This window comes from Planococcus citri, chromosome 2 (assembly GCF_950023065.1).
Source record: "Planococcus citri chromosome 2, ihPlaCitr1.1, whole genome shotgun sequence".
NCBI lineage: Eukaryota > Metazoa > Arthropoda > Insecta > Hemiptera > Pseudococcidae > Planococcus > Planococcus citri.
In genome coordinates this window covers 52,997,327-53,020,785 of record NC_088678.1, presented here as the reverse complement: position 1 = coordinate 53,020,785, position 23,459 = coordinate 52,997,327, and the positions used below count along the sequence as shown (strand labels likewise).

Below are 23,459 nucleotides of genomic sequence, written 5' to 3'. Positions count from 1 at the left end.
TTCAAATTGAAAAGAAGCGAAAACATGAAATCATGACATTTGAATAATTTGCAAACATTATATTTAAATAAGTAAAACAAGCGCAGATATTTAATTTAAAAAAATACCAAAATAAAATACAAGTTGTAATAAAATGATGTTCTCATCTATCGTGAAAAATAACATAACAGAGTATTTAAAAACATCCGTCACGAAACACCATTATTAGATGTGATTGATATGAAATACACAATATGTATGTTTCTCTTAATTTATAAAAATAAAACTCGTATTTTTTGTTTATCTAACCCCGACTTAAAATAATAAAAACTCGCGATTTTGAAAATATATAAATAAGATATCAATGAAATTAAAAGGTAGGTAAATACTAAATGCTGCACCTCATCACACAATGGTGTTAATTACTCGCAATGAATTCATCATTGCGACAGGAAAATTATGAATATCACAATGTTACGCGAACGAAATGTCAGAATGCTTCCATTGGTCTTGTATTATTTTATGATTAGAACAATATACCTATCCTTAATAAATACGTGAACTAAGTGGTAACAATCAATAATTAAGAGATATTATCACAGCAAAATTTACCTACTAAACAAAATTATTAAAAAATAATAGGAATTGAATTAAATTCGCTCAAAGAATGAATTAATTTTAGAAAAATCGCTTTATACAATAGGTGAACAAGAAGCTATTAAATTTCAGAATAAGTAAGATTAACTAATAGGTACCATTCATTATAGCGTAGAATGATTGAAAGACCATCGACCAATTTTCTCAGAAATATGGGAAGAGCTTATGCAATAAAATTACTAACACTGTAGAAATAAATAAAATAAATAAATGTTGCTCGTTATATCCCAAAATACAATTTTGAAGCTAGATAAGTGATAATGTTATCGAAATCCTTAATCAATGATTTAATTTTAAAAACTTATAACAAATCATTCTTTACTCATTGATAATTTTTTAAAAATAATATAAGTTTATGATTTAGACTTCAACTTTAACATTTTATCCAATTCAGCAAGTTGCATCAGAAATCCATTGTTGGGTCTGATTTCTCTATGGTTTTTAACTTGCTGAATTGCTTCTTGCACAGTCATGCGTTTTTTGATCATCAAGTAGGCGATGGTGCAGGAACTGGATCTGGATATTCCCATCACACAATGAACTACGACTTTGCCTGAAATCACAATTGAATTGAGAGATTAAGAAATAAAACGTGAATCTATTTAGGATAAGTATAAAAAGTAAGCTTAATAAGATCATAGATGAAGTAGAGCTGAAACACTCATAAGTCATAACCCAATTTCAGCTGCCCAAATTAATTTGGCGATTTTTGGCAAAATTGTGGTAGAATTCAAATTTCAAAATTGACCAGTTTTGGTGATTTTTTTTATGTACCTACATTCATTCAATAAAAAAATGATGTAGTCCTGAAACTAACATCATTTCTGCAAGAATCGCTGTATCTTGTCTAAAACCAACCCCCCTTCCCCATCTGAATTTCGAAATTACAAGCCATTCTGTAGCTTACAGCGCAACTTCTGGTTTTTAAATATTTTTCAGAAGGCGTAGAAATGATTTTTGAGCAGCTAATTAAGAATCGAGCTGTGGCGTGGCCCATGTTCAATGACCTTAAGAGGCCAGATGGGAAGACGAACTACGTTGGGAGGCTGGACAGGTAGGTCAGTGACCTTGAGAGCCCAGACAGACGGTTCAATGGCTATGCGAGCCCAGACAGCCAACAGTAACAAAGATGACTTCGAGAGGCCAGACAGACAGATGACCTTTTATGGAGAAATTGAGAATCGCTCTGGAAGCTCTACGAGTAGAATGAACAGAAATTTTGAAAATATAGGTATGGTTTATTTACCTCCTGATGCAAGTCCTTCATCAATAAAATCAGCAGCTTGATGAAAATATTTAGATATTGATTCAGTGGGTAAATCTTTCAGTGGCAGACCAAGATATTTAATTCCAGAACCTTTATAATAATCAGCATTCGTGTTAACCATTCCAAATCGATCACCTTCAGCAGTATTCAAAACGTGAGTTACGCCAATTTCTTTCAGATACTCGATGTTTTTAGCTGCTTCTCTGAAATCGTGAAGGTTGATTAAAAATAATGTTATCGAGATGGTCGAGTGAAATGAAGGACAATGAGGACATACGCGTCTGAAATGAATAAATTTGGATACACTTCGTTGCAGTTAAGGTCCCAACCTTTGGTTTTGGCTCGTTCTAAACAAACACTGATGTTCGTTTCGTCAGTTCTGTTGCACAGAATTCTAACCAAACCTTCAATCTTTTCACTCTCCAGGGGTCTATAAAATTCAGCTGTGAATGCAATCATCAATTGATCATTAGTAGGTATGTATATAATACTTTCCACAGCTTATTTAGCGATTGAAATTGACACATACCATAAATTTCAGCAAAAGTATCGCCGTTGCCTCTTCTTTCCATGATTCAACTTCAAGCTAGACTGCTAGAAAAATGATCGTGTTGGGAACTAGCACTAGGATCATCTACTGGTACCGAACTACTGATAAAATGATAGATTTGAACATAAACGAAAATATCGAAGACAAATTGTGAAGGGTTTAAGTCGAGTACTCAAAGAACGTCTTTCAATTGCACATTGTTATTTCATTATTCATTAATCATTTCAACAACGCAATTAATGGAAAGATTTTTTGGGAAGAAGATTAGTAATGTGGGAACTGGGAAGGAGGAGGGCAGAAACAAAAACAAACACAAATTTTGATAATGCGTCATAAGTTTTGATAACAGATTCAAGTGTCATTTAGCACTCCCTGTTGAGAAATAAATGAACAATATTCACTCGGAAAATTTCAAAAAAACGTAGGTAGTTAAGTACCTATGCTGGATGGCACAGCAGATTTTCTTCTTGTAAACAAGAAAATTATCAATTTTTTTTTCACCGGATCAAACAGAAGTACACGAAACGTTTGACGATTATTTTCAAGTGCTGAATTAATAATTGAATGGCAGTGTGATGCAATAAAACTACACGTGAGCCATGGTTTTGAAGAAGGAATAATGAAGTTAAACGATTATGGCAGAACAATCTTTTTCCTAGTATGGATTTGTTCATCTTTCATCATATCAGTTCTCATCTTCACCAGTGGCTTATTATTGCACAGAGAGGAGCTTCACTACCAATCAATATGTCGTAACAACAGCACTCACCCCAAAACCGACGGAGGAAATACATACGAACAACACTGCTCTCCCAGTAATCTGAAGGTGATCCTCATTATAATCGATGCTTTACGTTATGACTTCGTTGAACACTCGAATGTTCCTAAAGAGGAAGAATTACCATACCAAAATAAGTTGACTGTTATTCACGATATTTTGCGAACAAAACCAAAAAACGCCAAGCTTTTTAAATTCGTGGCAGATCCTCCTACCACGACTATGCAAAGAATCAAAGCTCTAACCACCGGGTGCTTATCCACTTTCATCGATATCAGTTCGAATTTCGCGTCGGGGGAAATCGAAGAAGATAATTTGATCGATAATTTAATACGAAGAAGTAAAAACGCTGTTTTCATGGGCGATGATACATGGACTAGGTTGTATCCAAATCAATTCATACGCAGCTACCCGTACGATTCGTTCAATGTTTGGGATTTAGATACCGTCGATAATGGAGTAAAAGAACATATTTTACCGGAGCTGAAGAAAACTGATTGGAATTTACTTATTGGGCATTTCTTAGGAGTTGATCATTGCGGACATCGTTACGGTCCTGTTCATTCGGAAATGACTCGGAAATTGAACGAAATGAATGATGTTTTGAAGTATGTTTTGAATTCGTCAATTCTTTATCGATGAATTTTTCATGTAAAATAAATTCAAAATAATTTATATTTTACAGGAGCGTAATCGAACGTGTACAAAATGAAAACACTTTACTCTTCGTGATCGGTGATCATGGAATGACTTCCACGGGTAATTAATTACTAATTAATAAATTGGCAATTTTCAAGAAAACAAACAATCTACAAAATTCAATTCATTTCAGGTGATCACGGAGGCGACACAGATAACGAAATTACATCCGCAATTTTCGTCTACTCTCCCATCCATCCTCTGGTTTCGACACTAAATCGCACATTCGAAAGTATCAACCAAGTGGATATCGTACCAACTCTGTCCACCATTTTTGGAACGCCAATTCCATTTTCAAATGTTGGCTCAGTGATTCCAGAATGCATACCTACCGTTCTACTTAATTCATCCAAAGATGTATCCGAAAGCTTGTGGAGAAACGTCGAGCAGATAACTAATTACATAAGAACTTACTCCCAGCACAACTCGCAATTTACTACAAATCAGTTGGAGACCATCATAAAACGCTACACTTATTTGAAGAAGAAATGGCCGAGCTTCAATAGCGATATTATGATGGACGAATTTCAATCATACATGACGGTCGTGTTGGATATTTGTCAAGAAGTTTGGGTCAGGTTCTCTGAAACTTCTGTAATATTTGGTCTCATTAGCACACTTTTGGTTTCCTTATTCGCTTACTTTGTCAGCGAATTTAAAACTACCGCTTTGTCATTAGTCAGTGGACATTTTCTAGTATTATTTTTCGTGATTTTTGCCTTAATTACCATTGTCGGTATTTTATGCGCTGATTTTTTTTCAGTCGATTTACTTATGTCTTTGTACTTTTCAACCGAGTCATTTTCCGTAGTTATGATTTTATGGTTTCTTACCAAAATGAAAATTTCAATTAAGACGATAACGTCGAAAATTCGTTATAAATTTGTCGATTTATTTTCCATGTTACTTTTTACGGTTCTTTTAATCATTCCATTTTCAAACAGCTTTGTTCTGGAAGAACCAAAAATAGTGTTATTTTTATTCATCACGTTGATATTGTTCGTTGCTCATGCGAGTCGTCCGAAAGTATCCTCCACACGAGAACTTCTTTCGTTACATTTCATCACTGGCACCAATTTCTTGTGTTTCTTGTATAGGATGGTGCTCAGTTACGCTAAATGTCGGGGTGAAGAAGATTACGAGTGTCAGATTGCTGAGCCAGCGAGTATCTCCGCGATATCTTGTCTTTTGGCTATACTCTCGTGCATTTATTTTGCTAATTTTAATAAAATCCATTTCCAAAAACTCACTGCTAATAAGTTATCTTTGATCACTTGCGCTTTAATGTCGTTCTATTGGATTTGCGAAGTATTGGTCGACAACATCGATAGAGATTATCCTTTCGTTAATAAAATCCCAGGAATTTTGTTCATATTTTTGTCTGTTTTGTTGTGCGTTGCCTTTTACGATCCTGTACTTCGAATGTTCTCAAATAATAAATCTTTTCTGTCTAGTCTGAGTGTCCAGTCACCGTCCATTATTTTTGCCAATTCTTTTACTCGTATTCGTGTATTGTTAGGTTGCATTTGCGTGATCGTATTAGGTCAATTGTATGCAATTCCGGCCATAGCAATGAATGCAGGAATATGGTTCTTGGCGTATTTAACCAACGTGTACAGGAGTTACCAAACTGCAAGTGAGTAAGCAACGAAATTAAATTTAAAGAATTCTTCGATGAGCTGTATTAATGTTTAAATTTTTGCAGAAGATGATTCAGATGTTCCTTGGAGCAGTGTGATGCTTTGGTGCTTATCGTCTGTCTACTGGTTCTATACAACCGGACACAATACTTCGTTTTCGAGTATCCAGTGGAATGCGGCTTTTTTAATTCAGAAAGATATCGGAGACAGTGTTATTTTACCTGGAATTCTCGTAGCCACCCATACTTTTTTGTCTCAAGCTGTCCACAGCATTCTTTTAATGGTAAATATTCTAATTTCGTATTATATGTAAAATATGCGAGTTTAATTTTGTAATGTGTTCATTTTTTTCCCATCAGTTATTACTGGTCTTTCCTTATTTCGAACGAAATACGCCAAACGACCGGAGATATTTTAATTTCGGTGATTTTCAAAAAAGTGCATTTACCTTGATTTTAAGATACCTGACTTTACTTTCGATGCGAGTAAGTTATTTGTATTTTTCATGAGAAAAAATGATCAGTGTCATTGTAATAAATTAATGTTGTATTATTTTCAGATTTTTTTCACCATGCTGGCTGCGTGTATCCTTCGACGTCATTTAATGATGTGGGGAGTATTTGCTCCTAAATTCATTTTCGAGGGTATTTCTTTCGTTTTTATTGTGATCCCATTTTCTTTTCTGGGTTACTTGTTTACTTTACGAGTTGCTAACGAATTAAAACACAACGTGTTACAATAAGGTCTCAAGACTTATTAACTTTCCACCGCCGGATTTTTACTTTTTGTTATTTTTGTTACCTATATCTTTACGTTAACACGTTCAATAAATAATAAATTCGCATTCGTTTTATTTTCAATTTTTCAACATGTATCAAGCAGTAAAACAAAAAGGTAAAAATGTCAAAATTTGATTCTTTTTTCAGTTTTTTACTTTTTTCCCCCAAAAAATGTAAAATTTTGGCGGAAGAAAACTTGATTAGATTGCACTACAATTCACTAAACAATTCATTGAGATCTGAAGTAAAAACTCGAATGGAAATTGAAAACACCAATTCAAGAAGGTGATGTGGAAAGATGTATATCCTATATCACGTTTCACTTCATACAAGTACATACAAACATGAAGCAGAAAACGCAAAGCACTTCTACAAATAGGTATAATTTGATAAAATTTTGAATTTTTCTTATTTTTTTAGCCTGATTTTTGATTTTCAAAAATAGAACAAAAAATTTTGAATGCACTTCAAAACTTGAAATTTTGACTGGTGAATGGTGATGTTTATGATTTCGCATGCTTCTTCAGTTTGGCTTTGCCCGGTATAAAAATTGTCATGCAAGGTAGGATGCGCGTCTCATAAAACAAAAAATTATTCTCAAAGACGGAGGTTGAACTTCCCTTTGAAATAAATTAGGTACTTTGCAATTTTCAACAGTGAAAAATTTCTTCCATCTGAAATAAAACGTATGGTTCCAATTTTAATCACTTTATTGAAAACTACATCTGGTAAACGCAGATTAACAAAAAAAAAAACAACAACAACAACAACGAAACGAACATTAAAAAATTTACAAATTCAAAATAGGAAGTTCTGACATACTTACAAGTAGGTTTACTATAAAAATAAAACACAGGTGATTAAAAACAATTCGAACAGAACAGAAAAATTCTTCGTTTTTATACGTACATTTAAAATATTTCAATTTTAACCCTCCCACGTAAAAATTAATCAAACAATAAAACTTCGAAATTCATTAATATTCTACTCAGATAAGACATTCAAACCGTTGGCGATTTCTTGAGGTTGGAATTCGTCAACTGTTAACAACCTCATTATTTCGTTCAACTAATAGACCGATAAACTCGCTAGCGCCTTGAAAATCGCCCATGTTCCATTTCGACAGACTATTCAGATTGCTTGCAATTTCTATAGGATCGAATTTGTCGACTAGTGAAGTTCCACATCTTATCAGCTCCACGATGAACTCTTTTGATCCTTTGAATTCATCGATATTCCATTTCGATAAAGCATTTAAACTATTAGCGATGTCTTGAGAATTGAACTTGTCGACTGTTGAATGCCCTCGCTTTATTAATTGAGCAATAAATTTTCTAGTTCCTCGAAATTCATTAATACTCCATTTGGACAATGCATTCAGACTTTTGGCGATTGCTTGAGAATTGAATCCGTCGATCGTAGCACAACCTCGTTCACCTAACAGATCAATGAACTCTCTAGCTACTAGAAAATCGTCGATGTTCCATTTCGACAGACCGTTCAGACTGCCTGCAACTTGCTCAGGGTTGAATTCATCAACGAGTTCATTTCCGTATCTTATTAGCTCCATGATAAACTCTTTTGATCCTTCGAATTCATCGATGTTCCATTTTGATAGAGCATTTAAACTATTAGCGATGCTTTGAGAATTGAACTTGCCGACTGTTGAATGCCCTCGCTTTATTAATAGAATAATAAATCCCTTAGCTCCTTTCAACGTATCGATGTTCAACTTTGATAATGCAACTAAACTAGCAGCAATACCTTGATGATTAAATTCATCAATCAGAAAACTTTCACGTTTAATCAACTTCACAATGAATTCTTCAGATCCTTCGAATTCGACGATGTTCCATTTCGAAAGAGCGTGTAAACAATTTGAGGTATTTTGAGAATCAAACGAATCGATTGTTGAATTTCCGCGTTCTACGAGCTGCATAATGAACTCCCTGCTTCCTTCGAATTCGTCTATACTCCATTTGGATAATGCATTCAAACTGTTGGCAATATTCTGAGAATCGAATTTGCCCACTGTCGAGCTTCCTCGTTGTATCAACTTGACTATGAATTCCCTAGCTCCAGGTAATTCGTTAATTTCCCATTTAGACAGAGCATTCAGACTCATAGCTATACATAGAGGTGTAGATTCGCCGCTCGTTGTAATACCTCTATTGAGTAACTGAATGATGAAATGTTTGGATCCTGGATACTCGTTGATATTCCATTTAGAAAAAGCGTTCAAACAATTCGACGTGTTTTGAGAATCGAACGAATCGATTGTTGAATTTCCACGTTCCACGAGCTGCATAATGAACTCCCTGCTTCCTTCGAATTCGTCTACATTCCATTTAGACAACGCATTCAAACTGTTGGCAATATACTGAGAATCGAATCTGCCCACTGTCGAGCTTCCTCGTTGTATCAACTTGACTATGAATTCTCTAGCTCCAGGCAATTCGTTAATTTCCCATTTAGATAGAGCATTCAGATTCATAGCTATACATAGAGGTGTAGATTCACCGCTCGTTGTAATACCGCTTTTGAGTAACTGAATGATGAAATCTTTAGATCCTGGATAATCGTCGATATTCCACTTGGATAAAGCGTTTAAACAATTTGAGATCTCTTGAGAGTCGAATTCAGAAACCGTAGAGGTTCCTTGTTTTAATAATTGAACGATGAATTCTGTACTTTCGGGCAACTCGTCTATTTTCCACTTAGATAAAGCGTTCAAGCTGCTGGCAATGTCTTGAGAACTGAATCTATTGGTCGTAGAACTTCCTCGTTTAATTAACCGATTGATGAATATTCTAGCACCTTCGAAGTCATCGATGTTCCATTTAGAAAAAGCGTTTAAAGCATTCGAAACTCCTTGCGAATTAAACATATCGACGGTCAGATTTCCGCATTCTACTAACTCGACAATAAATCTGCGAGTTCCTTGTATTTCATCAATATTCCATTTGGACACCGCGTTCAAACTATTGGAAACTTCCTGAGCATTAAATACTTTGGCCGTAGCACTTCCACGTTTCACCAACTGAGATATAAATTCTTTGGAGCCTTGTAATTCATTGATATTCCATTTCGACAGAGCGTTCAAACAATTAGAAATTCCCTGACAGTTGAATTGATCAATAATCGCATTTCCTCGTTTGATCAGCAGATCGATGAACCCTCTGGTTTCTTGAAAATCATTAATGTTCCACTTAGATAATGCGTTTAGACCGTTGGCGATTTCTGTAGAGTTGAACTTATCAGCGAGTGAAATTCCTTTCACAAGTACTTGAGTGATAAACTCTCTAGATCCTTGTAATTCCTCGTTGTGCCATTTAGACATAGCTTTTAAGGTTTTTACGACTCCCATACAAGCGTGTTTTTCATCTTCCATATTGTGCTGCGTTGAAGCGGATCCACTGGCCTCCATACAACCATGTTTCATTAATTTAACAAGGAACTCGCTAGCTCCTTCTAACTCATTCTTGTTCCATTTGGATAAAGCATTCAAGCTGTTGGCTACAGCGTAAGAATCGAATTGATCGACTGTTTTGTTTCTAGGATCTAGTAAACTGTTGCCATGGCGGATTAGTTTAACGATGACAGATTTGAACAGCTGGACTTCGGTTACTTCTATACCATACACTTGAACGGTAACATTCCAGATATCTTTCCTGAATACATCCCAACCGGACAGGGCGTTCAAGGTATTCGCGACTTGCCACGGTTTTAATTTACTAACAGATTGACGACGATTCATGTCAAATAATTGATTCGCTTTTACTGCTATTCTAACAATCAGTTCTTTGAAATTCTCCTGATCTTTCTTATTCCATTTCTTGTCAAAAACTTGAAATTTTGATAGAGTATTCAAAGTACCGCAGACAATATTGGCATCGAGTTTGCCCAATGAATCGTAACGCGTTGTCCATTCTTCAACCAGAGAGCTTATCTGATCCATATTATCTTTGCTCGTGGAAGACAACTTTTTTGAAAAATCGTAGTGTTGTTTATAGGTAGAAAATGGGTTTGTTTCGCTATTCGCGTGATTGTATCGCGATTTTTGAGAAAAATCGGGGTGAAAAGATACTGGTTTCAAAATATCATTGTGAGTATGAAGCACCTGCTTTGAAGAATCACAATGATTTCGCGAGCTACCACTTTTTTGTACGTAAGAAATCTTTTTAGAAAAATCAACATAACTTGGTAAACTGGGCTGTGTTTTCGTGATTCTACCGCTATAGATTGAATATAATTTCTTCGAAAGATGAGCACGACCTTGTAAGATGGAAAACATCTTGAAATTCGAATGATGCAGCTGCTTTCAACGAAGTACTGCTCAAAGATCAAAACTTTTAGAAACCCAGCGTGAAATTATTCCTGAAACAAATACAAATATTTTATAGTGATTATTCGTATTGGAAGACAGTTGAATTATTTTGACAAATTAATGATCCAACATCGAGATGAAATATTTACAAGTTTTTGGCATTTCTCGATTAAAACAATTGATAATTCGTTGGAATCATATCAAACTAATCCAGTAATCCATCACAAATCTCGAAAAAATATAATCGCAATTTTAAACCAACATAAGTTCTTACTTTTAGCATTTTCATCGAACTGTTGAAAGCCATTCTTGGTAACATACGAAATCTTAACGGAACACAACGAAAGAAATTTATTATTCAGGAAACACGTAGAATTTCAACTTCTGCGTTTTACACTGAAATTATCACAAATCATTACCATTTTGAGCAATAACACACAAATAAATATTTCGAACTGAATACCATGAAACAAATAACAAATAGAATGGAGTAAGTAGTAAGAAAGTACTCAAATACAAAAATGAACTCACAAACGTTATTTCAAACAATCCGTTCAGCAAATTATTGCAGTTTAACTTGTTTGGAGGAATAAAACTCCACTCTTCAGGTAAAATGTATGATCATCGAATACTAACAAGCTTCGAAAGTTTCACTTCAAAGCTGCATTAAAGTTTTTAATATCTGTCAACAGAAAATGAATACCAATATTATTCACAATAAATATGTGAACCTTAAAGAAGATTCAAATCATAGTACAATGATCAACCGAAGAAAATTAAAGATCTGGTAGGTATTTCAGAATTCAGTGAATGATGTTGCAAAGACAAAAGTTATCCTTCATAAAAGTTATTTTATTATACCGACAATTGAAAATTTTTGCCAAGAATGAAATAATGTTAGAATCTGATTTTCTTATAGTGCTTTTTGTCGTACTTACGAATTATTTGTTAGAAATTAGTTCCTCTGTGATGGGATTCAATTGAAAATTGGTACAATAGTCTATACCGGTAAGTATGAACAACCTTCACGAATTTATAACCGAATCAAATTGACGAGCTGGAATCTCTTCTCTACGAGAACTGAATATTACACATAATGTTCATTTACTTATAACAAACAATTGGACAGAAATTTAAAACTACGTACTGCACAATTTAATTTTCATAATTAAAATCACTTGTAGACTCATTCAAAAAAAAAAATTGTTATCAGCACGTTTTCAAAGTCAAACTACCGGGTGTCCAAGAATGAGGGATTTTGATGTTATCAAAAGGGAGAGAATATTCTCTGCTTGAAAATTGGAAAATTGAATAAATAATCATTCGAAAAATTGGCGATTGAGTGATTGTTTCAATGAAACACGAAAGAATCATTCATTTTGAATTAAATTAAAACAAATATCAACTCAAAAGTACATTTTTTCGATTGTTATTCAATTTTTCAATTTTGAATTTGACTTGGGAAATTTTTTTCCCACTTTGCCTTATCAAAAAAAACGTATCAAATTTTTGGACACCCGGTAAGAATTAGGTGTTTCACTGTTTCCCAGGGAGGGGAAGGATCAACTTTTTAACTTTCGACGATTTTCTATCAAGTTGCAAAAATTCAAATAATTATTTGCTAATTAATCAATTTGGTCAATTACAATGAAGCTTTGAAGCTTTCGACGCTGCGGTATTATCGCGTTCAATACATCCAACTTTTGAGCTTATTCATCAGCAGCAGCAGTACATGAAACCAGAAAGATCCGACGATGGAAAATTGGAAATTGAACCAAGAAAGTTTGATAATATTATATTTCCGTTCACAACGTATTCATAACAATTATATTTTAAAAATTACGATAGGAAATAAAAAAAGCTAACGATTCCATAATAAAAAAAAGTACAATAATACAAATAAAAATAAAAACAAAAACTTGAAATCACTTTAAAAAAAAAATAACAAAAAATTTCACATTTTCAATATCAATACTCTGATCAGGAATTTGAAAAAATGGTAATTTTCGACACATACCACCTATATTAATAATTTAGTGTACGATAGGAAAGCTCAGATCAATATTGACCTCGACGCTAGAATTTATATTGTTTCAGATAAGGTTCAAATACTTTCGGCATCCTGCCAGTCTGTAACAAAAATTATCGTTAGGATTATTATTTTTTTGTTCGAGAATATGGGAAATCAAATGGATGAAACTCTTACCTCTCTAAGCTCTTCTATGTAACAATTTACTGACTGTATTAAAAGCTCATCTTTGGTCAAGAAACAGAACCACACAAGTAGTACGTCGTTATGAGGCAGACATGTTATGTGATCGAAAAATAATCTTCTCACCTGAAAAAATTGAGAAAAAATTATAACTCATGTTGATATTGTAGGAAAATATGACTTTTGTGGAGAAATTTTACTTCGGTTGAAGGATTTCGTTTGGTGATAATTTTCTCAATCATTTTCATCTCTTCGTTATCATGCAGAGTACCATGCTGTAATAACTTTTCTAATAAAATTATCCAAGGATCGTTTTTTCTGAAAATAACAACAAGATGTGAAATTACTGTTGATTTGTTTATCGTTAGGTGAGGAGAACTAGTTCACTTACAGATCGTTAGTTTCACCGAAAGGAGGCCAGAAAAGCAGCAATTTGAGTAAATTCTTGATTTGTACGAAAGAGCTGGCTTGTTTGAATAATTCCTTGAATAACTTTAACCTATTGGCTTCGGTTGAGAGGTCAAAAAGCGTAACAGACGAATGAACAGCGCTCCATTCTCTCAGTATAAGTCTGGTTTCGTGTAAAAGCTCTATAGTTTTATAAATATCATCTTCGGATTGGTCTAGAATCTGTAACCAAGATTAAGTCATATTTTTAGACGGGGAAAGTCTATTTTATAAATGATTAATACCGATGCCAAGCTTGAAGGCAGTCAAAAATCTGTTGATTCTAGGCCTATACTTACAGATAAAATATTTTTTATTTTATTTCTAGTAGACTCTGAGATCTCTTTATCATTTAGGAACCATTTGAGCGGCGCACACCAGCATTTTTCATACTCGTTATCTTCTAGACAATTTTCAATTCGATAAACCAAAGGTTCGACCGTATTCCTGCAAAAGAATCCAATATTATGCACGTTCCCTTATTTTATTATCAAACACAGGAATTGAACGAACTTATTTAACTCGCTATTCAACATCTCCGTTATAATATCAGTCAACGAATCCATTCGAACGAATTCCAAAATTACTTTAATTACATCGGCGGACACAGACGAATCCAGTACCATTTTTAAAATAATACGTTTAAGTTCGTCTTCTTGATTTCGAATAAAAACAGCTTGCAATTCTCTGTTCAATTAAAACAAAATTAATCAAGACTCGAAAATTAGAAAATAACTAAAATATAGTGAACGGCAGTTAAGTATAATTACTTCAAATACGATTCGCTGATATCGACTGCTGTGCATATTTCATTAAGTTCGTCGATTTTTTCGTACTGTTTGGAATAATTCTTCAAGTACTCGACCACCGAACTGTGCCTTTAAAATTAAACAAATTAATCAGTCGATTTTCGATGCCATTCTCATGAAAAATTTTTGAGCTGGCACCCTTCGATTTAAAGAAACCAAGCTACTCAGCTAGGTATATTAAAACTTAACATGTTCTAAAACTCTCGTAACGATAAGTTTGGTCGTTAAATTCCTTTTGAATTTTTGAAACTCCAAAAGTAAAAAATGAAAAAAAACTGGTTTTATGGAAATTTTAAAATTTTTTTCACCATTTTTTCCCGAACGAAATAAATTACATAAATAATTCATTCATTTCACTTCTCCCTCCCCTCACGAAAATTACAAATTTTATTAAGTCATTTACGAGTCTCCTGTTATTTTCAATTTTTTCAATAAATTATAATTTGCTCTGAAAGGGCTAACAGAGCTTTCGCATCCGTAACTTTTTTCGCACCCTCTTCATTGTTTTAGGTGGTTACTGAAAAATGCTAGCAGGATCAGTTCAAAATTGAATTTTTGATCCAGTTTTTGAGGTGAATTGCAGAAAAAAATTGAAAAAATTAAAAAGTCATATTTTCAAAAATTCAAAAATGAACTTCAGTATCTGAAATCTTGATTACGAAGGTTTTAGAACATGCTCTTTCGATCCAGTTTGGTTTCGTTTCAATTGAAAGGTGTCAGTTTGGGAGTACAATATTTTTTAAAAAAGATATCTTACGATTCTAATTTTGTGGAGAAATATTGAACAGCTGTATCAAGTAATTCTTTTTTCTCTTCAGCTTCGATATTTTCGGTACTGTATTTGGAGAAGAAAAATGCCCTCATCAGAGAACTCGCACGATCTTCGGAGATTTTCTCCAGATACGGGTAGCACAATTTAAATCGCTGAATATACGTTAATGTTGCTGGCTATAAAAACAATACAATGTTTTACATTAAAACTGAGGTACATCATCTTACACAATTACTTTTCCAGCATTGGAATAGAGATGCTTACTCCATTAAAGAAAATCTTCTCCGAAATTTTCTCGAGAACATCTTCGAAGTTGACTTGTTTCTTTATCTCATCAGGTAAAGAAAATAGTAAATTAGTCACTTGAGATGTTTCGTTATTTAACACAGAAGGCGCCACAGCTTCGATTATTTTAGGTGGTTCACTCGTCAGTAGTTTGTAATCGACAGCTGAAATAAACGGAAAATAGAGTTCATTGGTAATAAAAAAATAATCGTTCGTTTAAAATTGGATATTTTTTCTGAAAAAATTCTTACTTTTGGCATTTTTAAATTTTCGTAACAACTTCATGTGATCTTTGGGTTTAAGATGATGAATGATTTCGTTCTCAGCGATTTGATTCAGCAAAGCGTAATACAATAGAAGAATTTGGTAATCGCAGCCGTGTAATCCTTCATAAATATCCGCTACGATTCTATAACAACAGAGTAAATTGGAAATATTGATTAAAAATACAGAGATCGTATCGTAATAATTAATATTCGGAAAAAAGATCAATATTTTTACCTTTTGGTAACGTAAGACGATTTCTTTTTCAATATTTCCAGTATCCTGGTTTCTTTCAGTCGTTCAGTTAGCAAAGAAATATTACGAGAGAATAAAAACAACGATGTTATATGACTCAACACAACGTCTTCACTTCCTACACCGTATTCATCACCCAAGGAAAGAGCTAAATCTAATTTATCCTTTTCTTCGTACCTTCATCATAAGAATTTCATCCGTAAATATAGCACAAAAAATTACAGTTTAAATCATCTAATAAAATGAGCTTACATCGCGACTCCTAGAATAGAATCGACTCGATACTTGTCGTCGTTGAAAAATCGAACCGAATCAATTCCACATCCTAAATCGCGAAGTTTACAAATACCACGTCGTTTATCCACATCCCCTTGATATTTTTTCACCAATTTGAAGTAATTTGAACTTGGTTCTTTACTAAGAGATAAAACTTTGGAAATGAGCTGAAAAATATTACGAGATCGAATTAAAAATCGAACAGATTGAGTGTTAAGTTCTTCGTCAAAGAATTAATTACCTGCGAGGGTGATTTTGTAAGATGCGAATTTTCAAGTTGATCACAAGAAGAGGCTACTTTTAAACAATAATAATACAAGGCGAATTTTTCAACCGAATCTGTAGGTGGAAACGAGTTGAGAACTTTTTCGCTGTACGTTTCATCATTCAGCAATAACAATAGGCATAAACTACTCATACAATCGTTCGGATACAAAGTCACTGCTAATTGAGCTATCACTGTAAAATAAAAAATTCATCATCAATAATTATGTCGAATTAGAAAGATATTATGGAACATCGAAATTCTCTTACCATCGTTGAAATCGATCTTTGACATATCATCATCTAGATGCTTATTATTTGATAATAAATGATATCGTAATAATAACTGTAGAACTTGTTTTTCATTATCGATCGATGTATGCCCAGGAGTACAAGTGCATCCGGTATGTTCGTGCAAATTTTTATAGAAATCCGGAAAAGCTAATTTATTAAAATCATTATTCTGTTTGGGGCAGATTTCATCACGTTCTGAATCCGGCCTATGGAATAAAACGCAGTTATCGATCTGATTTTTCGTACGAAATATTCTCAAGATATTTTATGGCAAAAGCTTACTTAAAACTGAACGTATTTTTCCAAAAATCGACATTCAATACGTTAGACGAAGAAGTTTGTAACATATTAGTTAGTGACGAAATGGACATGAGGTTATGTAAGCTATCAATGCTGTGAAGGGTATTCTCAGCAATACCACTTTTTGACAGTGATTTAGTGTTTTCCTGGTCCATATCACCTGTAGTATCATCTGCTTGCGATTGTTGAACACTGCTTTGTAACTTTTCACGTAATATTTTACGTTCGATTTCATTTCTATAAAATAAAATAAAAATATATTTTAAAAAAAACAGACACCTAATTATGCTGTTTGAAATTGCAATATTTCACGTACCTCAACTCGACCAAAATGCTTAATTCTTTATCGCTACATTGCATAATAGCAAATTTAATTAAATTCTGCTTGGTTTCCAAGTCTTCGTAATCTTCACTTTCGCATAATCTTTTGCAAACCTCCCAGCAAGGATGATTACTTTCAATCAAACGACTGACAATTTTTGAGCACCAGATGAAATCCTTCAGCTAAGATCAGAATTACGAAAATTAATAATAAATCTATGAGGTTGGTTGGTGATCAATGAATTATTGTATTTTTACTTGAAAAGCCACATCAATCGCACAATTCAGCACTTCGTATTCCAGAGATTTTCCATGATTGCGATCAAGATCCAGATTATTAGCCAAAGAGATGAGTTTATCAATCTTTTTGTAAGAGGTTGGTTTCTGTTTCAAGACTTTCTCGATGATGCGTATTTTATCCACGCTCATTCGAACTGTAAAAAAATATCAAATGAGATTACACGCAATGATTGATGAAGTAAATATTTTTTTTGAGGGATTCGACGACTTACTTTTCAACGGAGGTATAAAAACTCCGAACGCATTCAATTCTTTTAAAGCATTAATTAATTTTTTCTCTCTTTCAATATCGGTATGGAAATCAATCAAAGATAAGCAGGATCTAAAGACAACATATTTTTAATAATTTGTAAAAGGAGAGGGTTGAATTCAGTAAATAAAAATATCTACGTACTTGGCAAAGCCAATACAAAGATCATCATAAGACGAAGCGATGTTGAAATAATATTGGGCTGCTTCGATTACAATAGCGACACTTTCTTCGAATGCGATTCTATCACCAAGCTGTTTGTATTTCTGGGATAATGAACAAGTCAGTACTAAAGGAGCATAATCTTCGATGCAATCGTGTCGACTAGAAGTTAACATTGTGTACGCAAATATCTACGACATGGACATTGACAATAATAAATAATATAATAATCAAATGTTGCGTAATTTTAGGTGCAACTTTTCATCGAGGTTATTTACCCTGAGATATGTTCGATCTTGTAAAGATACGTAGAATTGTTGTACATATTCCATATCTTCTAATAAATCGTACATATCTTTTTTCACGATTCCTTTGCTACTGGTCCTGGCAAAAAAAATAATTCAGTAATCAGTAATCACAAAACAATTATTCTCGAAATAATTCCGGAATTTCAGTCCAATATTACTCAGCCGTGTAACCAACCTATTCAACTTAGCTATCACCATATCAGCCAAGGTTTTCTTTTGGAACTCCTCATTCGTCTTATTCTGATGTAAAGTTGATACATCTTTTTCAATCCCATAGTTATTGAATTTTTGTAAGATTTCTAATTCGTATTGCAATTCATTTACTCTGGAATTTATGACGAATAATTCTTCGAAATCGATATTACTGTAATGAGGAAAAATTCAGTATTAAATTAGGATATCTTCGAAAACAATGATCATTTTCACGAGTAACGAGTTTTCTCACTTATTATCAGTAACGCCAACGTGAGGCAAACTTCGAACTATCCTATCCGCCAGACTGATTTGATCGACTCTCTTACACGAGTAAACACTCAGCAGAGCCAACTCCAGTTTCCGTTTATCGCTGAACATCACATCGACTTCGTCGTTTTCGGCGACATAATTGAAAAACTGCAATTTGTATTCGAGTTAGTAGAAATTCTCAATTTGAATATCAATATTTCATCGTAACTTACAATGAGTGGTAAACTAAGATCATGTTCGCTGAGACGTTTAAAGTAATCGTCGATTATAGTATCTCGAGAATTCGGAAACAGCGATTCGCAACGGTTCAAAAATGGTAATAAAATTGTCGACACATCTTCTAAGAATGTTTCTTCGAAATTTGACTGTAATTTAAATGCAATTCGTTACACAGGTTATTTTCACCTATGATTGTTTTATTTTTCAAGTCTTACTTTAGACATTAGCAACATGAGCTTGTCAATTTCCTGATAAATTTCAATCTGATTCAACGTTACTTCCTCTTCGATTACTAATTCGTACATAACCGTATCCATTACCAGTAGATTATGCTGCAGGTAGTCCAAACTCTGAAGAGCAACGTTCACTTATTAATAAAATAAAAAAATTAATATTTTTTGTACTTGAAAAAAAATGAATATACGAACCTTAATACCATTTAGACGAGCTAAATTTAATAATTCTAACGCATTATCTACGAGACCACTTTGATCAACAACTTTTCGAATTTTGCTCTCGTACCAGGCAGATAAAACTTCGTACGTGAATGGAAAAGGATGTTCGGGATCAGTCTGCTTCACAGAACCGGACCGGATTAAATTTCTGTTCAAAAAAATACGAAAATATAAATCATCAATGCAGCAATTCGTCCACCAGGATAAAAATTCACACAAACTTGAAATTCCCAGATTCAGACCAATCAGCTTCGCGAATACGTTTACATTTCCAAGGTTCTAATATTTGGTATTCGTTCATCTTTGGAAGTAAACGTCTGCGAGAACATAAATCTCATTGTAATCGGTTATATCCATTAATTAAATAATTGATACGAAGATTGACATACCTAAAGGAACTTGGAGACATACATTCGGGTATATCATCGATAATTTTTAACCAAAAAGGTAACAGCTCTTCGCCATAATACGTTAATAAGACTTCAACAGCTTTCACATTGCAATCGTGAGCATAGAAAAGAGCCAAATTCAACGGCGAATTGGAACGGAATTTTTTGAACATGTCTTCCGAGTATGAACTTATCGGATTCAACTCCAAGATTTTCTGTTGAGAAAAAAAACGTTGTTCAGTTTTCAATACTTCCAAAGGTGGCTCATTTTAATTTTAATGAATAGCTGGAACTTGAATCTTACTTCATAAACGATCAACATATCCCAACAAAACAACAGGTATTTTCTTATTTGGAACAATAGAAGTTGACTAGGACTGAAATTATCATCGTGTTCTGGATTAATATTATAGTTTTTCATTTCGTTAAAATTCGGAATAGCGTCAGATTCATCTGGTTCTGAAAAGACTGTATTGAGTACTTTGTAAACTCATAAAAATTTCAAATAAAGTTTTGTTTTTACCAGCAACATCGTGATAATCAACAAATACATCAAAATCGGTCAACTGAAGACCGTATTTGAGTAAAACCTTGGCCGCTGATAAATCTTCGGGTATTCTTCGACAACATTCATTCAGAATCCACCATTTATTGGATACTTTAGTCTGTAAAAGTGAAAAATTTAAAAAAAATTCTCGAGAAAAAATCTTTCTTAAAAAATGTACGTTTTTCTTCACCAAATAATTTTTAATCGCTTCAGTCGTTGCTGGATTACTCTCCCATTGTTTCTTATAAACTCGATTTTCATCTAAATCGAATAATTTAGCAAATTCCAAAGCTTCTACGTACTCGCCAGAATTTATCTACGAATTGAATAAATTTCGATTAAACTAGGTACTTGAAAAATGAATCAAAATACGACTCTTAATTTTACCTTTTTTGAGTATAAATCTTCTGGTGTGATTTGTTTAAGGAATGTAAGACTGTAGGTTTTTTCAACGTAAACCATTTGCTTCTGTTGATGAAAGAATTCGAAATACACGAAGAACTTCAAAATTTGTCTCATCAAAGAATGATTATCTGCTACTTCTAGGGCTTTTGTCATAGATTCGTCATCCTGTATAGATAAATTGATTAGTGCCAGAATGAAAAATACCCCTTCACCTTTAATATACGACATACTTCTTGGTTTTGAGCGAATTCCGAATCTCGTCTCGCAGAACATAGCTTTATTTTGCAATCTAATACGAGAAATCCATAATGAATATCACAGGCATTAGCCAATTTCGCCGGAGTATTGACTAATTCCGGTTGACGATCGACTGAATGACATTTGGCGTTTATTTGACCTAATAAGTTATCCAAACTATCCGTCGTAGATACAGTTAGTGCTCCATTACGAGTTATTAATGCTAGTTTCTGTAAATGAAAATCCAAGTGTTACCGACAATGAAACAAATAAGAAATTTAAGGGATATGACAACTGGTACCTTTTCGGAGCACCAATTTATATCCAAAGGGAGGTATTCGTTCGAATTGACAGAACCATCTTCTTTTGTACTGTAACGAGGTAGATCTTGAACATCCCATAGTTTGTGCAATCTATTAAAAAACTAATCTGATTAGAAAGTGAACTCGAATATATTTTTCAATATCACTTTAAAAATGTATTACGTCATCTGAGGAATAAGCCAGACAGACACGCTACCGCAGGAATGGATACAAGCAAGTAGCTGGCCACTTTTCGATGCTGACATGGCAACTATCACAGACTGAATTTTATTTCAAATATTAGTCATTTTCATTCGAATATTTTAAACGAATAGCAAGATGGTTAACTTTACCCTTTTTTTATTCGACATGAAGTAAGAGATCCATCCGGTGTTCGCTTTGTTAACGTGTAAATTCTCGAGGCTCGGTTTGACTAATCTATAATAAGGGTAATCATTCAACAATCGCCATGAACTAAGACCAAGAGTATCATCTTCGGACTGTTGGTAAACAAATAAACAACATGAAGACAAAGTTCATCGGTACGAGTTTACAATAGGACAAAAATATACCTTTTGAAGTAGACTTGTAACAGGAAATGCGACAATTAAAATATTGAATAACGAGACATACGTCGCAGAGCTTAAAATCGTATCACAGAAGCAAAACGTATGATAAGGTTTGTATCCTTGAGACGGCGATATAAAATAGCTTTTCAAATTACCATTATACTCGACAGCTAGTAATTCATATGGCCTGCGAAAAATACTCATTATAAGAAGTGAAACGAAACGATGAAATTACATTTAAAAATTTTTCAAATCACCATTCCGTGCTCCTGGTCCTTTTCTCAACAAGAAGTAACGATACTAGAGCTCCTCGAGGTATTGATGAGTTCGAATCATTATCTTCGACCTATCATTACACAGATAATAGAATTAATCAAGTTTTAAGTTTTTAAATGTGATGCTGATAATCTTAACGAGATACCTTCGGTATGGAACAAATGAGATTGAGCAGAGCATCGTAACACTTGATGTCACCATTACTCGATGAGAAAGCTAATAAAATACCATCGTAGCTCCAACTCAACTTCCTCCAATTTGGTTGCTGGTCCATAGGAACTGAAAATATCGTAATTTTAGCACTTGAACAAACCCAAATATCGCCATTGTAGACTCACCTGTAGTTCTAGCGACAGGTGTTTCATAGTCGTCGCGTTTATGCCGGATTTCAAGATATTTATCCTGTAAAATAGCTAATAAAGTTCGTTCCGAGTCTGATACTGCGAATTGCCAAGGCAAGCTGGAACTAAAATCGAGTATCATAAGTATCGTTGATTTTATTAGATAAACAGAACGATTAATTCGGCTAACTTACTTTTTGAACTCGCAAATATCTTGATCTTTCAAAGGAAATAAGTTTTTAGGATTTAATTTATGAAGAATTCTGGTGTGAAGTTCTGAATCTTTAGGTTCCTAAGATGAGAAAAAATGAACAATGTTGAAATTTTCATACTTAGTTCAATATTTTGGACGAAAGTAAAGTTGAAAAATTCAATTGACTGTTGTGAACTTACCAAACTTTCTCGGTCCAATTTCCATTGCTGGATTTTTCTGGTTTCATGTAAGATGTCTTCTTTACTCATTATTGTAAGGATATGAAAACCAATTCGTAAAAAGGAGAACTTTTGTAATAAATTACACAATTTTATACATTTTTCTTCGGACGTCGATAGAATTTGAAGTTTGTTATCACTCAGAAATTCCAAGTTGTGATGATTTGTTTTGTATTCAAAATACGTACTTCGAATGCTCACCGTAAAATTTGTATCACACCAAATCTGACCTCTTGATTGGTCGCTGTCTAGCTGTGCTTCGGGTCCGGCTCCGCCCATCACTCAATTTTTGCTTTTAATTTTTTTTTCTTGATGAAAAATACAGCAAAATCAGAAAAAAATCACGTCAATAATTGGGATTAATTAATGGAATATTGTCATTTTGTTATCATGAACGTAACGTACGTAACTGACGTAAGAACTAAAAATTGCCGAGTCAAGTGAGTGTGGTCAGTGGTGTGAGTGAGTAATGAAAATTGAAATGAACCTTTCAGAAGAAAGTAAAAGATTAAAGATCATTACTAATCTAAGCTAAAAGATAATGGATTAATGATTAATGGAGATTGAAGGCGATTCGAGGACTCGAGGTAAAAACGCAGAAGCTTTTTAAATGAGAATCCTCGAAAT

The 23,459-nt window shown here is 33.7% G+C and overlaps 4 protein-coding genes across 4 annotated transcripts; 1 reads left to right on the top strand and 3 right to left on the bottom strand.

The window, feature by feature from the left end:
- Nucleotides 1-44: 44 nt before the first annotated feature.
- On the bottom strand, nt 45-2,745 carry LOC135836436 (dual specificity protein phosphatase 3). Its single transcript, XM_065351269.1, has 4 exons — nt 2,433-2,745; nt 2,181-2,346; nt 1,883-2,106; nt 45-1,189 (listed from the first exon to the last, which is right to left on the bottom strand). The coding sequence occupies exons 1-4, from the start codon at nt 2,473-2,475 to the stop codon at nt 990-992; spliced, it is 633 nt and encodes a 210-aa protein (XP_065207341.1). The 5' UTR covers nt 2,476-2,745; the 3' UTR covers nt 45-989.
- An 84-nt stretch (nt 2,746-2,829) lies between these two features.
- Nucleotides 2,830-6,414, top strand: PIG-O (phosphatidylinositol glycan anchor biosynthesis class O). Its single transcript, XM_065351265.1, has 6 exons — nt 2,830-3,839; nt 3,917-3,990; nt 4,064-5,566; nt 5,636-5,853; nt 5,930-6,055; nt 6,130-6,414. The coding sequence occupies exons 1-6, from the start codon at nt 3,073-3,075 to the stop codon at nt 6,310-6,312; spliced, it is 2,871 nt and encodes a 956-aa protein (XP_065207337.1). The 5' UTR covers nt 2,830-3,072; the 3' UTR covers nt 6,313-6,414.
- Nucleotides 6,415-7,041: 627 nt separating this feature from the next.
- On the bottom strand, nt 7,042-11,903 carry LOC135836429 (uncharacterized). The gene is made up of 4 exons (XM_065351261.1): nt 11,615-11,903; nt 11,208-11,358; nt 10,951-11,072; nt 7,042-10,726 (listed from the first exon to the last, which is right to left on the bottom strand). Exon 4 carries the CDS (start codon nt 10,641-10,643, stop codon nt 7,386-7,388), a length of 3,258 nt encoding a protein of 1,085 aa, XP_065207333.1. The 5' UTR covers nt 10,644-10,726; nt 10,951-11,072; nt 11,208-11,358; nt 11,615-11,903; the 3' UTR covers nt 7,042-7,385.
- Nucleotides 11,904-12,455: 552 nt separating this feature from the next.
- On the bottom strand, nt 12,456-22,984 carry LOC135836428 (NBAS subunit of NRZ tethering complex-like). Its single transcript, XM_065351260.1, has 41 exons — nt 22,794-22,984; nt 22,595-22,692; nt 22,398-22,525; nt 22,205-22,338; nt 22,041-22,129; nt 21,787-21,970; nt 21,568-21,714; nt 21,398-21,495; nt 21,214-21,325; nt 20,906-21,142; nt 20,658-20,840; nt 20,461-20,586; nt 20,247-20,388; nt 20,028-20,182; nt 19,724-19,938; nt 19,556-19,651; nt 19,308-19,482; nt 19,095-19,229; nt 18,873-19,025; nt 18,641-18,807; nt 18,371-18,559; nt 18,166-18,271; nt 17,870-18,078; nt 17,688-17,797; nt 17,434-17,609; nt 17,171-17,358; nt 16,837-17,091; nt 16,531-16,760; nt 16,238-16,455; nt 15,973-16,163; nt 15,703-15,897; nt 15,453-15,610; nt 15,181-15,365; nt 14,902-15,092; nt 14,106-14,213; nt 13,849-14,022; nt 13,635-13,782; nt 13,280-13,518; nt 13,089-13,206; nt 12,883-13,014; nt 12,456-12,806 (listed from the first exon to the last, which is right to left on the bottom strand). Exons 1-41 carry the CDS (start codon nt 22,860-22,862, stop codon nt 12,753-12,755), a joined length of 6,417 nt encoding a protein of 2,138 aa, XP_065207332.1. The 5' UTR covers nt 22,863-22,984; the 3' UTR covers nt 12,456-12,752.
- Between the last annotated feature and the right edge of the window lie 475 nt (nt 22,985-23,459).